Source organism: Cydia amplana, chromosome Z (genome assembly GCF_948474715.1).
Source record: "Cydia amplana chromosome Z, ilCydAmpl1.1, whole genome shotgun sequence".
In the NCBI taxonomy this organism is placed as follows: domain Eukaryota; kingdom Metazoa; phylum Arthropoda; class Insecta; order Lepidoptera; family Tortricidae; genus Cydia; species Cydia amplana.
Genome location: NC_086096.1, coordinates 28,049,724 through 28,071,514, shown reverse-complemented (window position 1 = coordinate 28,071,514; position 21,791 = coordinate 28,049,724). Strand labels below are relative to the sequence as shown.

Sequence of the window (21,791 nt, the reverse complement as noted above, 5' to 3'; positions counted from 1 at the left end):
ACACGTAATAATTACAGAAAAAAATATTAAAAAAATATATTCATTAATTTTGAATAAAAAAACATGTATAAGTTTCGTGTTTAAATTTCGCGCCTAAACGCTCCAAACTGTCATGTGACCTTGATGACGTAACGGCGTTTTAAACAAACTGCTGTCAGTCATTTTTTAAATTCTTTATATGGCAATAGACAATTTTTTTTAAAGCCTTAACACACTACCGCATTGGACAGCGACCTTCTTTCTCGCTCTAACTTATAGCTGCGTCCTTAACGCACCACCTTACACACTATCGATTCGTGCGCCGCACCGCACCAAGATCGCGTTTCGGTACGATAATCTGTAGACACTTAGGCAGGTTTTATAACTTGTCTTTGGTGATTCCACTGTGATTACGTCACGCGCTCCGATTGGCGTTTGCAGTCACGTGATACTGGGCATTATTTTAAATACTTTTGATTATTTTTAATTAATTTATTACGCATATTTACACTTGCAAAATATGATTTTCCGCGTTCTAATATTCCCTGCTATGGTAAAAACATAACATGCTATATATTCGCGATTCATGTCAACATCCCTATTTATAGGGTTACATATGTTGGTTAAGAATTATTCTGGTTTGTAAAGGGGTAAGACCGACCTCCGCTGAGGCTGACGCCGCGCTCGCCCACGACGGTCTTGTCGCCGTGCGGCAGCAGCGAGAAGTCCCGGTCGAGCGCGCAGCGCCGCACCACCGTGTTGTACCGCGGCCGGTCCATCGGCTGCCCGAACAGGATGTTCTGTCTCACGCTGCCTAACAACAACAATTATTACAATAAATTAATTATCACTCTTTTTTGGATATTTTTTATTCTTCATGTTTACAATGTCTGCGCTCACCAAGTTCTTTACTTAGAATTACGTTTTGCTCGTATTAAACTAAACGAATAAAAAAGTGCCTCCAAATTTTCTTGCATATCATTTTTATCACAGTAAGAAGCTTTTTTTCGTATTAGTATCAAAACACCACATTATTGTTTATATATTTTTTATATTGTTTTGTGTTTTTATATTTTAATTTTATGTGTATATTGTAAAAATCCTAACCTAAGTTTTCTTCTTATGAATAAAGGAAAATGAATATAAAAAAAGCGGCCAAGTGCGAGTCGGACTCGCCCATGAAGGGTTCCGTATTTAGGCGATTTATGACGTATTAAAAAAAACTACTTACTAGATCTCGTTCAAACCAATTTTCGGTGGAAGTTTACACGGTAATGTACATCATATATTTTTTTAGTTTTATCATTCTGTTATTTTAGAAGTTACAGGGGGGGGGACACACATTTTACCACTTTGGAAGTGTCTCTCGCGCAAACTATTCAGTTTAGAAAAAAATGATATTAGAAACCTCAATATCATTTTTGAAGACCTATCCATAGATACCCCACACGTATAGGTTTGATGAAAAAAAAAAATTTGAGTTTCAGTTCTAAGTATAGGGAACCCCAAAAATTTATTGTTTTTTTTTCTATTTTTGTGTGAAAATCTTAATGCGGTTCACAGAATACATCTACTTACCAAGTTTCAACAGTATAGTTCTTATAGTTTCGGAGAAAAGTGACTGTGACATACACGGACAGACAGACAGACAGACATGACGAATCTATAAGGGTTCCGTTTTTTGCCATTTGGCTACGGAACGGAACCCTAAAAATGTAAACCAAACGTTGTAGTGCAATTTAGAAATAGTTACCAGCGAACAGCCACGGCTCCTGTCCCGCGTAGGACACGGAGCCGCCGAGGTGCACGGAGCCGGACACGAGCGGCAGCTCGCGCAGCAGCACGTGCAGCAGGGAGGACTTGCCCGCGCCCACCGGCCCGATCACCGCGATCAGTCTGAAACAAACCATCGCCCGATATCAACAGAAGGTCCATTATTGTTCTGCGCGAGGAAGACGTAGACGCGCAGGCGCAGACGTAGAGGAAGAAGATGAGCGCAGTAGGCAGCTGCTGCGCGCCAACTTCCCCCGTAGGGCCAGTGGGTAGATGGCCCACACTGCATGGTGTCACACGTTTCTGACCCTGCCCCCTCAGATGCGGGTGCCCCGGCGGAAGCCAGCCCGGGATACCGGGGGGGCGTTTTCCTGGTAGCATGTTCGCGATCCCAGGGCGCCTCCCCAAATGGCATATTGTGGGAAACGCCGGTGTGGGTTTAATGGGTAGGCTCCTCCCCTCTTTTCACAATTGAAAAGAGCTGGGAGGTGAGAGTCCCACATACCCCCCATAATGGGCCCACCTTGGGGCCAGGGGGACGATGCGTAACAGCATTCCCACATCGACGAAAAAAAAATTGTATATCACATTTGATATGCAACCTTCAACTCTACAATCTCACAGGTCATTTCAGGCACAAAGTGAATTATACAGATTGTAACAAAAACAGTGCCCTTATTTATACGGATCCCCACTATTTTTGGTTACAACCTATACAAGCATTTATTGCAGGGTTGAGGTCCGCGGTTATAAAAATCCGTTAGCCTTGCTCCTCAATAAAAGTGCGTTTAGAAGAGAATAGGCTACATGACTAATTTTTTTTATGGTATCAATCGATCGGGTTTGTTTTTAGGATCAAATATCTATATGGGACCCATTGCATTAAAGTAGCACAAAAGTCAGAAATTGTAGTCAAAGTCCGACAGTCGCACTTCACTCGCGAAACGCCCTATACAAAACGGCCAGAGGCCGTGACGTCATCGCCCACGTTGTAGTATGGACAAAACAAGAAAATTGCGTTTTTGTCGGTGAAATATTGCGTTTATGTATATAGTTGCTATACAATATTTTTTTTGGTGAAATGTAAGGAATCGAATGGTACCCTTACTTTTATCGTTTTTGGAAGTTAAAAAAAAACTTAAATTTTGAAAGTTTCAGGTCCTGTATTTTTGTAATTTTTCAATATTTTATTTTAATATCCACATTATTGTGATAAATTGCTCGTTTGCTATCTATTTTACTAGATTTTGTTATAAAATTCAACATGTGTCGACATCCCTATTGTATCGGCCCCCTCTCCGGCCAACTGCATGGCACTTACTTGCCGGGCTTGATGGTGAGGCTGAGGTCGGTGAGCGTGTTCTCGTGGTGCGCGGCGACCCACTTGGCCGTGGCGTGCTGCAGCCGCACGCCCGCGCCCTCCGAGCGCTCCAGCTCCGCGTCCTCCTCCTCGCCCGACTCCAGCGGGGCCGCCGACCGCCCTGTCCGAACAAACAAACATTTAAAAATAAAAATAAAATAAAATAAAAGTCATTTATTGTCGCAAAACACAGTAATAAAATAAAACAAACAAGGAAAAAGAAAAAAGACACAATAAGCACATAAGTCCAATAGGGTTGTTGACTGTATAAATATATATATGTTTAATTATAACTAAATGTAGAAGGAGAATTTAATTTGAACGTGACGTCGTGTGTGCGTTTCATATACACTAAAGCTTTGGATTCCTCCGAAAACGGTGCCGTCATATGACGGCCGTCATATAGCGGCCGCAAAAGACGGCAGTCTTTACGGTGGCGACATGTGGAAAGTACCACGGCGTCATAACACACCGTCATTCACCAAGGTCAAAACGGCAAATTTGAAAAATGTAGGCGCGATGGGATAACGTCCCATAGAAAATTTGAATTTCGCGCCTTTTCCTACTGACAAGATTTGCTTGATCATCTATAATTTACTTGGAGGATGAAATATCATCAGAAGAGGAAAATAATCTTAGTACAGAATCATTTATTCAAAATGGCGTCACCGCTATCTAATAAAACGTTCACGAAACTATCGACACCGTCATGACGGCCGTCATCGAACGCCGCCGCGCCGCGTCGTAGAACGCCGTCTAGGAAACCGCGCCATCTTGTTTACATAGACAACGTTCTAGTGACGTCAGTAAACGCTATATAGCGGCCGTAATATGACGGCACCGTTTTCGGAGGAATCCAAAGCTTAAGACCATCTATTGGTTGCATTTCCCTTCGACGTTTAGCACTAAAGCTTTGGATTCCTCCAAAAACGGTGCCGTCATATTACGGCCGCTATATAGCGTTGACTGACGTCACTAGAACGTTGTCTATGTAAACAAGATGGCGCGGTTTCCTAGACGGCGTTACGTTACGTTGATTGTCAACGTAACGTAAGATGACGGCCGTCATGACCTTGTCGATAGTTTCGTGAACGTTTTATTAGATAGCGGTGACGCCATTTTGAATAAATGACACGAGATTTGAATAAATGATTCCGTACTACGATTATTTTCCTCTTCTGATGATATTTCATCCTCCAAGTAAATTATAGATGATCAAGCAAATCTTGTCAGTAGGAAAAGGCGCGAAATTCAAATTTTCTATGGGACGTTATCCCATCGCGCCTACATTTTTCAAATTTGCCGCTTTGACCTTGGTGAATGACGGTGTGTTATGACGCCGTGGTACTTTCCACATGTCGCCACCGTAAAGACGGCCGTCTTTTGCTGCCGCTATATGACGGCCGTCATATGACGGCACCGTTTTCGGAGGAATCCAAAGCTTTAGCAGCCCATTACAGCTTGTCACAGTCATTTTATATCAGAACAAAACAACGTATTGAGAATTTACTGAGTCTCACAACATTTTAAAACAAAGCGCATTTTTCAATGAACGAACAATACATTAAACACTACTTTTACACAACATTGTGTTTGAAAGTCGATGAAAAATTTAATGAATTGAGGTTATATTCGTCATATAAAGAAAGTAGGCGAGTTTGACCGCTGGGTAGTGTTTTGATGTAGTAATCAGTTTCGGGTGCATTGCAACACAATGTTTTGAGGATGCGTTATCTATAGTTGGGGAGCCGACGATGCTAAATGTGTACTTACTCGAGCGTCGTAGACCTATTGGAATCGAAATATTAGGTAATAAGAAGAAAAAAAGTTATATAAAGTTTTTTTTCTAACGAGCCGGAAAGCGTCTACAATTTTTTTTTTTAAATTTCGGGAGGTTGGTGGAGGGTTAAAAAATCTTTAAGCAGTTTGTGGGTTTGGTCGTTTTTGTCCACGACAATACTATATTTTTTCTATAACTTATTATAACACTTATTTGTAGGCATTTTCTTAATCTGACGAACACAAGTTTGACGCCTAATTGTTACATTGTAACCGTCAGATTGAGGAAATGCGTGCAAATAATTATCAGATTTAGTAATAGCACAATTATAGCGTTAATATGACCAAATCCACAATCTGCTTAACAATTTGTTGAACCCCCCACCAACCAAGGGCTCAACATAGATGGCTAAAAGGGGTAAAGGTAGACTACACGGGGTAGCAAGATATCAGTCATATCTTAATCTGACGCGCTCGAGTAAACACAAAAATCCCCTCTTGGGCTCCCCTACTATGGGTACTTGGGTAACAAAAGTTACATTTACTTAATTAAACTGATACCCACGGTAGTCTCACTCGTATCAATATTATTAAATATCGATAACATATTATTTAGCTTACCGTTGCCTTTGGCTTCATCTGACTTTTTTGTTTCGCTCGACTCGTCCGAGGGTTTGTCTCGTGGCATATCTAACCCAGATTTAGTCGGAGTGGTTGGTGTTTCCATTGGCTCATCCAGCACTTTGATTTTAGGTTTTGTTGAAGTTTGTATATCACTCAGAGTAGGGACTGGTTTGCTTGTATCCTCATAGAGCATAAAGTTTTGAAGTCTTTTAATTGACACAGTTGCTTCTGCTACTTGAGCGATGCCTACAACATAAAAAATAAGCATTAATACAAATTTTTACCGAATATTAAGTGGTTCACTATTGTCACTAACATTAATGTCAGACAATTAACTTTGGGTTATTCGTATTTGTTTTTCGTAAATTCTATTTCAAGACTGGTACATACCTAGTAATTTTTTTTAATGCCCGAATTGTAGAAAATTTAAGTAACATTTAGACACCTTAAAAAAAGCGGCCAAGTGCGAGTCGGACTCGCCCATGAAGGGTTCCGTATTTAGGCGATTTATGACGTATTAAAAAAAACTACTTACTAGATCTCGTTCAAACCAATTTTCGGTGGAAGTTTACATGGTAATGTACATCATATATTTTTTTTAGTTTTATCATTCTCTTATTTTAGAAGTTACAGGGGGGGGGACACATTTTACCACTTTGGAAGTGTCTCTCGCGCAAACTATTCAGTTTAGAAAAAAATGATATTAGAAACCTCAATATCATTTTTGAAGACCTATCCATAGATACCCCACACGTATGGGTTTGATGAAAAAATTATTTTGAGTTTCAGTTCGAAGTATGGGGAACCCCAAAAATTTATTGTTTTTTTTTCTATTTTTGTCTGAAAATCTTAATGCGGTTCACAGAATACATCTACTTACCAAGTTTCAACAGTATAGTTCTTAGTTTCGGAGAAAAGTGGCTGTGACATACGGACGGACAGACAGACGGACAGACGGACAGACAGACAGACAGACATGACGAATCTATAAGGGTTCCGTTTTTTGCCATTTGGCTACGGAACCCTAAAAATGAATGGTAACGTAAATAGTTTGGTCTCGTGTTGCCTACCTTGCGGGAAGAACACGGTCATGGTCTGCCGCAGGATGTTGTAGAAGCTGCTGACGACGAACACCTGCTTGGCGGAGATCACGTTGTTCTCCAGCACGAAGGCCAGGATCGAGCAGAACAGGCAGATGCGGGTGGTGAACATCGTGAACGAGGTCAGCACGCCGCGGATGTAGGACGTGGCGCGGATCTGTTTTATCTCCTGCCTGCGGAAAACAACTAATATTTAAAAAAACCGGCCAAGTGCGAGTCGGACTCGCGCACGGAGGGTTCCGCACCATCAACAAAAAATAGAGCAAAAAATCTTGTTTGTTGTATGGTAGCCCCCCTTAAATATTTATTTTATTTTTAGTATTTGTTGTTATTGCGGCAACAGAGATACATCATTTGTGAAAATTCAACTGTCTAGCTATCGCGGTTCATGAGATACAGCCTGGTGACAGACGGACGGATGGACGGACAGCGAAGTCTTAGTAATAAAGTCCCGCTTTTTACCCTTTGGGTACGGAACCCTAAAAACAAACAGTGTGCCCTATACACTTGACATCTATTTAATGGGAAGCGCATTTTAGCAAATTACATAATACAAAAATTAATGACAATGTGGAAATTATGTCCTATCCTGTACACGCGTACATAAATAATAATAGATCAGAATTCACAGCTCACAATCTCGTGCAAGTGAAAATATCTCAGAAGTTGTTAGTGATAGACGCGCACCGACCAGAAAACCTAGATTTTTTGTTAGTTTCAGTGTATAAAACAAGATCCTAGTATAAAATTAGAATGCGCTTATTCCAATTAGGATCCTGATTTTATGATTAATCTCGCTAGTATTTTATACACTAACACTAACATCAAATCTAGTTTTTATTCCTAATAAGAACGAAAAGTTGTCGCGAGGATTTGTTTTATCTCTTGCCCGGCTTCCAACAGCATTCATTAACGAACAACCATATAAAACACGTACACAGAGATTATGAAAATAGTGCAGTTATTTACGAGAAAACTAAACTGAAGTCGGTTTCAACGTTTAGATTAGAAAATAATTCTTTTTTTTAAGCCGTATATTGGATAGATAACTTTATTATGTCCATTCTATTGCGCTTAGCAGGTACAGAACTATAATCGATAAAAGGTTCGTTATAATAATATATTATAAATTACATTCCTAGAAAGTCGTACTGATAGCGAAAACTTTTTACTTAGTAAAGATTTCAATAACATTTGTGACGTTATCTATGAAAAGGGACCTTATTGTCGATGGCGCTTACGCCATTATTAACGATGCTGCGATATAAATACAATGCCACGCGACGCTGTGCGGCGTAAGCGCCATCGACAATAAGGTCCCTTTTCATAGATAATGCCCCATATTTGAGAGCATTAAATGTAAATTACCACGAGCTTCCTCCCATTGTGCGATAAGAGCATAGTCCTCAACAAAAGCGTTTGGGTAGGTTCGGCACATAATAGAACAAATAAATGTACCTGTCTGTGACCTTATAATAATCCTACAGATTGTATTTTTCTACATAAATTATGTCATAAATTAAAAAAAAAGAATTATGTAGCAATATAGACTCGGGCTCGCACACCTATTGATATGCTGTCATATTAAACGGCCTCCGTAGCCTAGTCGGTAGTGACCCTGCCTACGAAGCTGGAGGTCCCGGGTTCGAATCCCGGTAAGGGCATTTATTTGTGTGTTCATCACAAATATTTGTTCCTTAGTTATGGATGTTTTCTATGTATTTAAGTACTTATATTATATTATGTGTAACTAAATGTACATTTTTAAGGAATAAAAAAAGGCTATAATAATAATAATAAGTACTTATATGTATCTATATTATTATATATATCGTCGTCTAGTACCCACAACACAAGCCTTATGAGCTTACCGTGGGGCTAGGTCGATTTGTGTAAGATTGTCCCATAATATTTATTTATTTATTTATTATTATTTATTTATTATATCTATTGTACCAGCCAAATTATATACTTGATTTGTAAGCACACCCAAAATATACATATTCGCTACAGGTCATGGGAACCCAGATAAACTTGGTCTTATGTCGTACTTTCCCTCGTTATCGTGAATCATGAGTACATAGATATGATTACGCACACAATAGGTTATTTTCTTAACCACTTAAATCAATAGAAAAACCGGCCAAGTGCGAGTCGGACTCGCGTTCTAAGGGTTCCGTCCATTAAGTCCGACTCCCGCTTGACTGCACATTTCTAATAGGTTTTCCTGTCATCTATAGGTATAGAACTATTTTGTGTATATTTTTCAAAATTTTAGACCCAGTAGTTTCGGAGATAAGGGGGGGAATGGTAATTTTTTGACTATTTTCTTGAATAACTGCTAAACTATTTATCCTAAAATAACCGAAAAAAATTTTTGAGTTACTCACAATGAGCTCTTTCATTTGATATGTAACAAGATATAGTTTGAAAAACTTTATTTTTTAAGTTTCCCATTTGCACCCCAAAAGTGGCTCCCATGTTTAAAATTCATTTGTTTGCGTTACATGGCCGTCTTTGAGTCACAAACTTGCATATGTGTACCAATTTGCACCTTAATTGGTCCAGTAGTTTCGGAGAAAACATAAAAAAAAACCCCGTAGGGGTAGGGTCAAAGACTAAGTAATTAAGTTCGACTCACGCTTGACTGCACATTTCTAATAGGTTTTCCTGTCATCTATAGGTAAAGAACTATGTTGTGTATTTTTTTCAAAATTTTAGACCCCGTAGTTTCGGAGATAAGGGGGAGGGGGGGGGGAATGGTCATTTTTTGCCTATTTTCTTGAATAACCGCTAAACTATTTACCTAAAATTATAAAAAAATACATTTAAGATTCTTATAGTGAGCTCTTTCATTTGATATGTAACACGATATAGTTAGAGAAACTTTATTTTTTAATTTTCTCGTTTACCCCCCAAAAATGGCCTCCATATTTAAAATTAATTTATTTACGTTACACGTCCATCTTTGGGTCACAAACTTACATATATGTACCAAATTTCAACTTAATTGGTCCAGTAGTTTCGGAGAAAATAGGCTGTGACAGACGGACAGATAGACAGACGAGTGATCCTATTAGGGTTCCGTTTTTTCCTTTTGAGGTACGGAACCCTAAAAATACAACCTGTGATGTGACATTACAATGAATCTACATCATTAATGCGAATTTTTGTTGATACCATAGGTAATTGAAAGACTAAATACATGAATGTATTTTTACTTATTCGGTGGATTTTGTAAGATTAAAATCGTGGCTTGTTCGCCACCAAACCCCTGGAGGAGGGATTCCACTAGTGTGCGGCACAAGCATATTCAGTACAAAAATGCTTGTGCCAAATTATAGTGCGTCCCATCGTCCATCCAGTTGCCCGAGTATGTGATGTGGTGTGGCAGTTTCCAAAATTAAGAAATTTAAACAAAGGAAAATTTCGGAAACTTCCGTAGAGTTTTAACTAGAGATGCCACGAATATTCGGCAACTATTTGGTATTCGGCCTATTCGGCCATTTTGCCGAATATTCGGTATTCGGCCGAATGTTGCCTACTATTCGGCCGAATACCGAATATCTGTTGCCCCTAACTAAATAGAAAAATTTGAAGTTGTTAAATAGGAAGACCCTTTTTTAAGCGTTTGTTGATTATGAAATATTTTATTTTTATCATGGGTCTGATTTGATTGACTCTAACTACATTCATCATTCATTAGTTCTGTTTTACAAAAAATATATCTTAGCAAACGTTGTGCTTTGTTGGAGAACAGTTTTCATAATAATTGTGACTCACAATGTTCGCATCTCATGCCGAATATTCGGTATTCGGCTGAGAGAGTGGCCGAATATTCGGTATTCGGCCAAAACCACTATTCGGGGCATCTTTAGTTTTAACGTTCCATTCCCAAAATATGTATAACTTACGTTGGTTTTCATAAAAAATCTAGGAACATTTCTATTCTTTGGCCATTTTCCCCAACCTGCACATCATCTGTATCAGAGTGTGGTGTAATTTACGTACTTCCTGGCCTTAGCGACGAGATCCGCGAACGGCTTCTCCCAGGTGTACATCTTGATGACCTGGATGCCGGAGAGGATCTCGTTCATCAGCCGCACGCGCTCGTCCGTGCGCAGCGCCGTTTTCAGCCGGAGCACCGACGTCCTCTTGCCCAGCCATGCTACAATAAACGCGACTTGTTAATCATCACATTTAAATTATTTGACACTTCCATACCAGACATATTCATTGAACGCCACGTCTGTTATAACGCGCCGTCGTAAACCTAATCAGAATTGGAAAAGGTTAATATAAAACTGTAAACGTGCGCGTCGGTGGCCGTCCTTGGCGGTCAAAGGGTGTAATGATTCATGAATATTGCAAGTTACATATTATCAAACGTTCGCTGCTTTATAAACGACATGAATACTTGGGTGAAAAGTGACTATCTCACCGAAATAATGTTGAATTTTGCTGTGCGAATCCGATGGACGGATGGAATATTTTACCAGTGATGTCGCATTCCGACAAACACTATATAGGGTAAATGTGGGATAGATGCTATAGAGCAGCGGTCGGCAACCCGCGACCTTCGGGCCGCATGCGGCCCGTGAACCTGTCACTTGCGGCCCGCGAGCCTCCCTGGCAATTTTGTATGTAATACTGAGAAACGACAGTGTCTAGTCTAGTCATAAATATTAACAAAGTGCGGCCCGCGTCAACTTCGTTAACTACTATGTTGGCCCTTTGGCTGCTAAAAGGTTGCCGACCGCTGCCATAGAGGGATAGATGCCCAAAGGGTATAGCCGGGTAAGCATGGCCAAACTGCCCTTAGCGAATAAAACAATTTCCTTTTACTGGATTATTAACCTATATATAAGTAGTGTTTTCACCAAATATTAAGCCTCAAATGCTTCAGATTTAAAAAAAAAATGCAAAAAAAGTAAAATCATTTTTATTTTATTACAGCCAAAGTACTAATCCGATTTCTTTGTAATTTGTGTATGTTGTATATATAATTAAGGTCGCTTTCTGAAAAAAAAAAATATTGAATTATCTCTTAAAATAATAGTAAAAAATTAAGATGAAAATTTTCAGAAAAATAAAAAAAATACGTGCGAGATAGCGACAGTTATCAAATTTACATATTTTATGTAGAATTTAATAATGTTTAACACATATTTTTTTCAAAAATTAAAATCGGGATTAACAGTGTGAAAAACTCGAATTTGTAACATCCCATCATACTCTCTCTTCATACAAGCAAAGCTAAGTAGTCATAAACGAATGAAGTATATTGTGAACGCAGTCTTTACGAATTTGAATTTAGAATGTGACGTATTTTATTCATCAAAGGAACAGACATTTTTCAATCGTTAACGCTCTGTATCGTGCCTATTTTCCTGTTCCCGCGCTTTTTTTTAAATCTCTGAATGCCGTTCGCCCTAGCCGCATACAGCCACGGAGTTTAAGGTCCGCGCTCAGCAAAATAAGTCGCGTTCTAAATTCAAATTGCGTTGGGAATATTCCTTTCTAGTATAACGCACAAGTTATTTTGTATGAAGAGAAGGTATTATGGGATGTTACAAATTCGAGTTTTTAACACTGTTAATCCCGATTTTAATTTTTGAAAAAAATATATGTTAAACATTATTAAATTCTACATGAAATATGTAAATTTGATAACTGTCGCTATCTCGCATGTATTTTTTTTATTTTTCTGAAGATTTTCATGTAAATTTTTTACTATTATTTTAAGAGATAATTCAATATTAATTTTTTCAGAAAGCGACCTTAATTGTATTTACAACATACCCAAATTACAAAGAAATCGGATTAGTAATTTGGCTGTAATAAAATAAAAATGATTTTCTTTTTTTGCATTTTTTATTTAAATCTGAAGCATTTGAGGCTTAATATTTGGTGAAAGCACTACTTATATATAGGTTAATAATCCAGTAAAAGGAAATTGTTTTTTTCGATAAGGGCAGTTTGGCCATGCTTACCCGGCTATACCCTTTGCATATAGCGACTTGTGCGAATTCAACGCTTGCAATTCTTTTTTTATTTGTAAACTTACTCCTTTCCTCCTTCTGGTTAATGACGAACACTTCGCTAAAATGGACGTATTGTGATTTATTGCGAAAAACTATTTTACGTCGCGACAAATTAGGGTAAATGTGGGATAGTTGCCATACTTTTTGAAAAAGGTGAATAAAATACAGAAGATAAGCATTTAAAAATCTTATAACACAGTGTTAGTTTGTATACTCATTAATAAACAATATTTTCAAAGTAGCTTGATATTATTCGTTTTATTTGTATACTATCCCACGAGTCAAAATATCATCGCGGCATCTAACCCTTACAGTTGGCATCTATCCCCGTCCGAAGGACCTTTTTATTTTGTTTATAACTAAACAAATAATCAATTTTTTAAACATGCAGATTACGTCTGCGAGCGTTATTGCGGAGGTTGCGGGTTCAAGTCCTGCCGGAAGCGTAATTTTTCCATTTTTTCCTTTAATATAAAATTTAAACAAATAATATCAAACTACCTTGAAAATATTGTTTATTAATGAGTATACAAACTAACACTGTGTTATAAGATTTGTAAATGCTTATCTTCTGTATTTTATTTACCTTTTTCAAAAAATATGGCAACTATCCCACATTTACCCTACATATAACAGGCTTCTCCTTTTGGTCCTTTTGAAAAGTTCATAAAAAATTTAAGATTGCAGTAGCAGAACAATTTTGATTCGAATAAGTACGTTTTAGATTTTAGCTTGTTTAAGATATCATGAAAAATCAAAGGTAAAAAGTGGTAATATAACATTTCGTGACTTATGCTTACACATTTAATTAGTTGAAAATTTTTGCACATATTATATAACCACGAGAACTTTCATGGAACATCTTAGCGTACGTTACAAGAACTTGAGCTGTTTTTTTACATCTCATATACTAATTACAGTTAAATTGGGCAACCAAACTGTAGTAAGTATATTAGAAAGTAAGTATTTGAATATATGTACTTAAAAATGAATTAATATTTCCGTATAAGTAAAGGAGCTCAGCCTGGCGTATATAAACGCGTGTGAACATGAACAAGTATGCCCGGACATAATATCGATGCCGAGCAATAATGCCAACGTACCTGTTAACATAATATCACTACGACACTACGTTTACGAATGCAAGGCTGAAATATCACACCATTCACCTATATAAACATGTTCTATTTAGTTTGATGTTTCCAATAATGTTAAATGATGTCTGAAAAACGTTGATGAGAAATATAGATATTTGGTATACTTTTTCAATTTTAACTTTTTAAGTCAACGTGATTCAGTAGTATATTCGTTAAATAAATATTGCGTATGTATGTTTAATTTGCATTCAGGTTTGTAGCATATCTGCCGATCATTATAGTATGAACCTTTTATCTATGGTGAAACTGGTATCTATGGAATGCAAATTGGTGATTAATAGATGAGATTGGCGCCAATTATTTTCCTGATCAAATCGGTCGATTTGCCCAGCTCGTCTGGATACCGCTTAACTCAACAAGGATAAGATGTATGTATCATTTCACAGAGTTCAAATGAAGGTACTACCTAATAAATGTGTTACCTTGCAGAGGTATGAACGCCAACATGAACCCGACGCCGACGACCGCCGCCCAGCTGATCTCCTGCCACATAAGGTAGGTGATGATGACCGTGGCCAGCGGCCCTATCCACAGATAGTGCAAGAATATCACGGCCACGTCGAAGCGGTTCACGTCGTTCGAGAGCAGATTCACCACTTGGCCGACCGTCGTTTCGCCGAGAGCCGTCTTTGACAGTCTGAGCGACTGAAACAACATACAGCTAGTAATAAACTTCTTATATTTAAAACTGTGAACATTTCAAATGGTGTTGTTTTACTGGGGTGCAGCAAAACTGATTAGATTTCAATTTTTAATATTTCGAGTCAGGAGAACTTTTGATGAATAAAGTGCCATAGGATACATTTTAAACAAATTCTACCGGATACCATACAGGGTGTTTATTTAGTCACCTGCAATAATTTACCTGCAGTAAATTATTGCAGGTGACTAAATAAACACCTGAAGAAAAAGCTGTAGTCAGGTTAGTTTTTCAAACTTATTGTTGTTTTTTTGTTTTTTTTTTTATAACGTGCCAATGATAGTTTAATGTTAAGTTAATTGACGATTGAAAAAAAAACACGACTAGCTAGAAATTTTGACGAAACCCGTAATATGTATGTACCTATAAGTTCACAGCGGGCCATTAAAATTGGGCAAGAAAATGTAATGCTTTTGTTATAGGTACTTCTGGGGGCCGATTTTTGAATTTCGATCGCTCGATTTGGTCACTCGAAAATCGGTGGAAAACGGCGAAATGCAAATTTTTTAAATAAGAGTGATAGAAATTTGGAATCGAGTGGTATTGACCACTCGTTTTCAATTCTAATATCTGGGTGACCGAGCTTCGCTCGGAAGACATAAAAATACTCGAGAATGCGCGTTTTCCCAGAGATAAGACCTAGCTAGGTCGATTTTTCGCCCCCAAAAACCCCCATATAGCAAATTTCATCGAAATCGTTAGAGCCGTTTCCGAGATCCCCGAAATATATATATATATATAAATAAATAAATGAACAAGAATTGCTCGTTTAAAGGTATTAGATTAGTAGAATTTATATGCGTAGTAGTGGAGATATTACTGAACGAAATACACGAAATCGAGTGATCGAAATTCAAAAATCGGCCCCCTGATCATTAATTATTTTTGCTAAACATTCTAAAATATCATACTAAACACATTAACACAACCTAAGTGATACCTATTTAAAAATCGTCGATCTATTATTTCTATTGTATGACGCATAGGCAAGAATGTCTTTGCTAAATAGGTAACACACGGCTGCTGACACCGTGGCGTTGAGGAAAACCCGCATTTAATAACTTAAGTAAATTTACAAACGGAGCACTTAACTGATCATTGGTAGACTTTATTTCGGTGCACAAAAGGTTTATAAACTGCCAACGTGTCGATTGGTTTTAACGAGACAAATAAACACTCGAAATTTTAAAAATAAAGGATATATTTTCCGCTTCGGGCAAGACTCGAACTTGCAACCTTTTGGAACACCGGTCTATCCGGTGTCGGTCAGTTGGTATGCTATGCGCCTCCCTGAAGCGTGTAAACAAAAGGAAGGAACGGATAAATTCGCACACTTCTCTCAGTTAGTTAGGAGCGATTGGACCAGTGTTCCAAAGGTCACAAGTTCGAATCTTGGCCGAAGCGGTTATTTATTTCCATCACTCATTTAATTTAAAATCGATGTAGTATCGCTTGCAGACGTACCTGCTTAATAAAAACAAAGTGTTAAAATATAATCTCGAACAATCACTGTCACGTTAGGATACCTGCTTCTGTGTCATTTTCGGCCTCGTAGTTATTGTCTGTGATTATGAAAATACAAGATTTGACTCGAAGGTCATAAGAAACTATTGCATTAAAAGTTATTTATAACATTTGATAACAAACAAAACATGTGAAAATTATATAATTCATCCTTTGACCATAAACAGGTGATTCGAGCGTTGCAATGAATATCTCAGTGTTACAAAGACAATTAAAATTGATTTTAAACTATACCTGACGTCACAACTATATTCAATGGAAGGAATGAACTAAGCGCGCGTGTATTCGCAATTTTAGCTGAATATTATGCAAGTGTGATTTAACATAAAAGAACGTCGACCTCAAATGCATGACCTTACCTTTCGATATATGAGAGAGCAGCAGGCAACCCGGAACTTCATGCCCATGTGCAATATGGCCATCATGTAGGAGTGCACGACGAGTACGTTGAGCGCCGAGCACATCACCACGGCCCCGGCGTACCAGTACGCCTCGTTCAGTGACACGGGCTCGTCCGTCCTCGCCGAGTAGAAGTCCACCAGCTTGCCGAGGAACACTGGCTGCGCGAGCCTGTCAAAAGCGACGGTTCCAACAAAACATGCCGCGCGTTGTACTATCACGCTCCGCGATTGTTACGCCATTTAGGGTCCTAACTAAATTGGTTCTTCCATAATACTTTAGCGAAGCGAATGTCGGAGCGTGACTGTACAACACACCTTCAATAACAAAAGGACTTCCATACAATTTTGCGCTCGCGGTTTTAAGCAAAATAGGATTTTACAGGAGAGTTTATAAACTCAAAATTTCAAAGACTTAGGTCATATTTTTGCTAATATCTGAAGATAAGTGAAAATGTAGATGGTTCTGAAATTGAAAATTCATTACAGTATATTTTCAGTTGTATACAGAATCTGTAACATTAAGGGTTACTTATCACAAAAATGTCTAATGACGCGCGTTACAAAGACGTATTGACTGTAAAAAAAATTAGGTAGTCGAGCCAACTGTGTGGTTACTGTTGTTATTTTAGGCCAATCAATCTTATAGTACCTATAGAAATAGTAAGTTGCATGGCATTACACTAAGGCTTAGTGTAAGTAAGTAGTGTAGCTTAGTGACTAAGCTAACTCATTCAATGCAAAATGCTACCGGGTGCTGGGCTGCTCGGTTACAGTTGGAAACTTTCAAGAATAAATTATATTTAATAGTACACGGACGAGAACTTGATATTAAGAAAATAACGAGTCATCGCCGCAGCGTCAAAAAAATGTGCAAAAAGAGAAAAGCAGGAGATCAGGCATAAACATCTGAATTTTGTTTATAAATAGTAAAACTATATACTATGTATAGTGAGGAGCGATTACAACAATGAAATTGTAATAAACATTCATCAAATAAATCTACTTCTATAACGTAGGTAAACCGCATGCATTTTCGTGCGTAGTTAATAAAGTAGTTTCTAATACAAAATGATCAATATCATACATGAAATGAAATACTAAAGCCTAATAATTAGGCTCGTTCATAAATAATAGACGTCAAATGTTTTATCTGTTATGTTAATGTAGATGTGATTTGACAAGAACTAATATCAAATACTTTTTCAAAATCTAACAATGCAAATAAGCCTTATACCCCAAACTAAACGTAGTTGAAATCTATGTCTAATATATAGATCTACCGAAGTACCTAATGTGTGCTCACTTCTCGGACCGGTCTGACATAGTACGAGGAGGCGCATGCTCATAGACGCTGAGAAGTCGCTTCAGCATCAACGGCTGCTGCATCCTACCATCAAATTAAAGGCATTGTATCTGACCAATTATATAATTATGTATTCTAAATACGCAATGTGTGAAATACTAGAAGGAAATTACAATTATTTGCCTCAGGCAATCCTCGAACTTGCTACTCTGGGATTCCAGTCAACCATCGCTTTCTTAGTTATACACATTTTAGTACGCTCCTACAAATATGGCGATTTAATTATCTTGGCGATATTCAAATAAACATTTTACATGCATGATTATTAAGAAAACTAAATAATGTATACCTACTCGTATTTTTTGAAGTGAAAACTTCTTTAGCGGTGCTGGGCACTTTTTGAGGTGGGGAAAAAATGATAAACTCGAGACAGCGTGAGGCGATCTGAGGCATCTAAGGTTTAGATGGCCACTCATTTAGATGGCATTTAAATCAATAAAGAAAAACTCAATGACATTACATGAAAAAGGTTCTAATCTTGTACGGGCTGAAATACGAGGATCTCACAGTTAAATTCTAACTTTATATCACTGAAATTTAATTCAATAAAGCTACATCTTGATGAAATCGCTAATAAAAGTGAACTCTAGTACTGGTGAATAAAACTCAAAATATCATGACCAAATATATTTAGATGCGAGGTCTGCAAGGTAACTTTTCTCAAAATGGACGGCAAAGTCGACGTTGCCGATTAAAAAATAGGTCGCGAAGTGCATAGTTAATGGTCATTCAAAAAATTAAAAAGTTAAAAACATTGCAGTCTCGATTTCGGGACTGCAATGTTGCATACAAATTCCATTATTTAACGAGTTCCAAACTTTTTAAAACTTTAAATGGCCATATCAAATGAAGGCATAGGTCCATTAAACAGCCAAACAGATGATCAGCACTTATTATTATAATGTTGGTACCGCGACTATTTAGGTGTCTCAAATACGTTGGCGTATTTTCAGCAGAAAAATACACTTCTTTTTTTTTTTTAAAGGCGGCAAGCAAATCTTTTTAATGGTTTTACTTTTTTCTGTGAAAATTAGAACGTTGCTTCTGTAAAATATTTCTATTTCTTGCACCATTTTTGAGAAAAGCAATATATATGACTCGGCTGGAAGGCTACTTGCTGGCTTCGGATTCAATTAAACGGACTCCCAAGGTCGTCCGTTTAAAACGAATCCTCAGCCAGCAAGTAACTACTTCCGAACCTCGACAATAATGTACTATTACAATTTCTATTCGAATTTTAAACAATAAACGCTATACAAATTTACGCTCACTGGCCAGCAATTTCGGAACTGAAGTTTTTCAATATAAAGGAGGATGGGTCATTTATACATAGTGCTGCAGACATTTTGGACTAGTCATTGAGTTTTCACTTCTGTCGGCACTCCCGGAGTGCAACCCGTTGTTTTTTTTATTACCATGGTAACGCAGTGTTCGTTAGATAGAGTCTGTGGGGAAAGAGAAGAGTCGTAGAATGTATTAGATCCCATACATTTCACGACTCTTCTCTTTTTGCACAGACTATAAATACTTGCATTATAAAATATTTTCTTGGATAAGATGTTCCCTTTTCCGAACATCAACATTAGCGTAAATGTACTTGCTCGTTACCTTTCAATTAATTCTGGTAAATTACAGTTACTTAAAAAATACGTCGCCGAGCATGACGCGTATTCAATCAAGTCTGTAGTTGTGTATTACACCTGAAGGTCGCTGCTTCGTGACTGATAAAAGTCACCTGAGTAATCTGAGTATGACATAATAATAGATAACCCCGTAACCGGTGATAACCAGTGACCGACTAGGTACTCAAGTAGGTTTAAATGATTGTTTTATTAGCGTATTAGATCACCTTATCAAACACTGCAATGTAGACATTGATTGATCTGTTTTTAATACTCGTGGTTTTTTATCCAATGTTTTTATTTTATTTCACCAACATGAACCTCTAATGTTATTAGAGTTCTATATCTACATCGGAAATCGCATTTATTTTGATGTAAGTATCTCACATTTCCCGGACACGAAACGACATGTTTTGGACATTTGAGAGGCGTACGTGAAGTCGCAGCGAACATGTAAAATACCTTTCGATACTTTTATTATCTCATACTATAAACGAGTAATTCTTGTATGTTTATACCTACTTATATTTATACATATATTTCGGGGATCTAGGAAACGGCTCTAACGATTTCTTTTTACGTAAGTAGGTACCTACTAAGCATAATACTTCAGTCACACGCAGTCAATATTTTAACCACAATTCAAACATAATCACCTCGTAACTGATTTAAGCGGTAGAGCTATACGTACAAGTAACTGTCCCGGAATTACCTAATGCTACTAGATATGTGTACCAGGGATGTTGCGAACATCCGCATCCGCATCTGCATCCGCATAAAATCGATGCGGAGCTTATGCGGATGTGGATGTCGAACAAGTCAGTACAGGAACGTCTTAGCGGCGGAGTAAGTGCTAGGTAATTTCGTCATTACCTATAACGAAATCGTTTAGATCCAGAAAAGTCGGCCAAGTTACTGTTTATTAAATATAACTCACCTATATTCTTGCTCAAATACTAGACGTTTCGTTTTTTTTTAATAAAAAAATACTAAAAATGTAATATTTGACGTTTTCTAAGTACCTAATTTTGACATCCGCATCCGCGGATGTGAGCCTTTAAATATCCGCATCCCCGGATGTCAAAAAATCTGCATCCGCAACATCTCTGATGTGTACCATGTAGTCTGCCCATAGCTAGTTGACAATGGCCTGGTTTGCAACGGTTAGCCTAACCTTGAGCTTGTGCTGAGATTTACAACTTCAACATAAATAATTATATCATTTGTTCGAAATCGATTTGGCGTTTCAGACTTAGTATGTAAGAGTGTTATATACCTACTCGTATTTTAGATATACATTATACGATATTGAAGTATTATAATAATTATGACTTACATGACAAAGAGAGCGGAACGAAAAAATATTTACTCACACGAGATCAAAGTCTGAGCTGATGCTGACACAGATAACATAAGTTATTCTCGATTCATCTATTGAGCTGCACGTGTGATCCAATATCCAATGTTAATCAAGCTGCTTTGTAATATCAATGACACAAAAAGTACATACGTAGTTTTAACATAACACAAACAAATTAAAACTTGTATAATTTGTTATATACCTACTCAAAAGTCATAGTAGTTATTTACAATATGAATGATAGCTACTTCTAATCGTCAAATGGTATAAAGAGTCGCTATATCGAAGGAATATAAAGGGTAGGTATATCGCGCCTTTGTGCAGCTTGCCCTTCGGCCTGAAAGCGCACGTGCGCGATCTCGGTCGGACACAATTATGCAGTCTATGTATGTATCACACTTACTGTACCTATACATATAATACGCCAAGCCCTAACTGAGTAATCACTAAATAAACACAGCATCCGATGGGAAATTTTGTTCTGATTGCGTCGCGTTGTGCAAGATAAATAATATAGTTGATACAAAACGATGCGGTTTTATTCAGTAATCAGCATCACTGTCATCACACATCAGTCATCTGATCCTATTATTAATTACGACCGCTTCATACCGAAGCAGAGCAAGTACATATATGACCGACCTCGGTGCAGGTTGTCAATTGTTATTGGTTAGATAACAACGTGAATATAACAAAAAATACATACAACTAACAAGACGTACCACAGTGGCAATGTCATCGCGGAGAAAGAGTACCAAATTTATCAATGTTACGAGTAATATTTTTTTCTTACTAACGAAGCTCCACCGATGATACCTCTAGTAAGGAAGGCAAATGAAAATCCATCATTTCCCGAAAAACTCGTAAAACAAGTTTTCATAGTTCAGAAACACCCATCTTATCTCACTTATCGTATGGAATCGATAGTCCTTCCGGCTGTGTGCAATTGTGAGAATTTTAATGTTAAAAGGATCGTGGGATTCGTGGGCAACCGCTTCTCCACAT

At 37.6% G+C, this 21,791-nt stretch overlaps 1 protein-coding gene and 1 long non-coding RNA gene across 2 annotated transcripts in view; one reads left to right on the top strand and one right to left on the bottom strand.

The window, feature by feature from the left end:
- The window catches only part of LOC134661441 (uncharacterized), a 380,476-nt gene that overhangs the window by 339,326 nt on the left and 19,359 nt on the right, over window positions 1-21,791 (top strand). The window lies entirely within an intron of this gene.
- The window catches only part of LOC134661408 (ATP-binding cassette subfamily C member 4-like), a 44,078-nt gene that overhangs the window by 15,147 nt on the left and 7,140 nt on the right, over window positions 1-21,791 (bottom strand). Inside the window, exons 5-12 of the mRNA XM_063517480.1 lie at window positions 16,400-16,610; window positions 14,239-14,461; window positions 10,627-10,783; window positions 6,586-6,788; window positions 5,513-5,761; window positions 3,074-3,233; window positions 1,733-1,875; window positions 641-793 (exon numbers count right to left, since the gene is read on the bottom strand). Coding sequence (XP_063373550.1) covers window positions 641-793; window positions 1,733-1,875; window positions 3,074-3,233; window positions 5,513-5,761; window positions 6,586-6,788; window positions 10,627-10,783; window positions 14,239-14,461; window positions 16,400-16,610 — 1,499 coding nt within the window. The remainder of the gene's footprint in view (window positions 1-640; window positions 794-1,732; window positions 1,876-3,073; window positions 3,234-5,512; window positions 5,762-6,585; window positions 6,789-10,626; window positions 10,784-14,238; window positions 14,462-16,399; window positions 16,611-21,791) is intronic.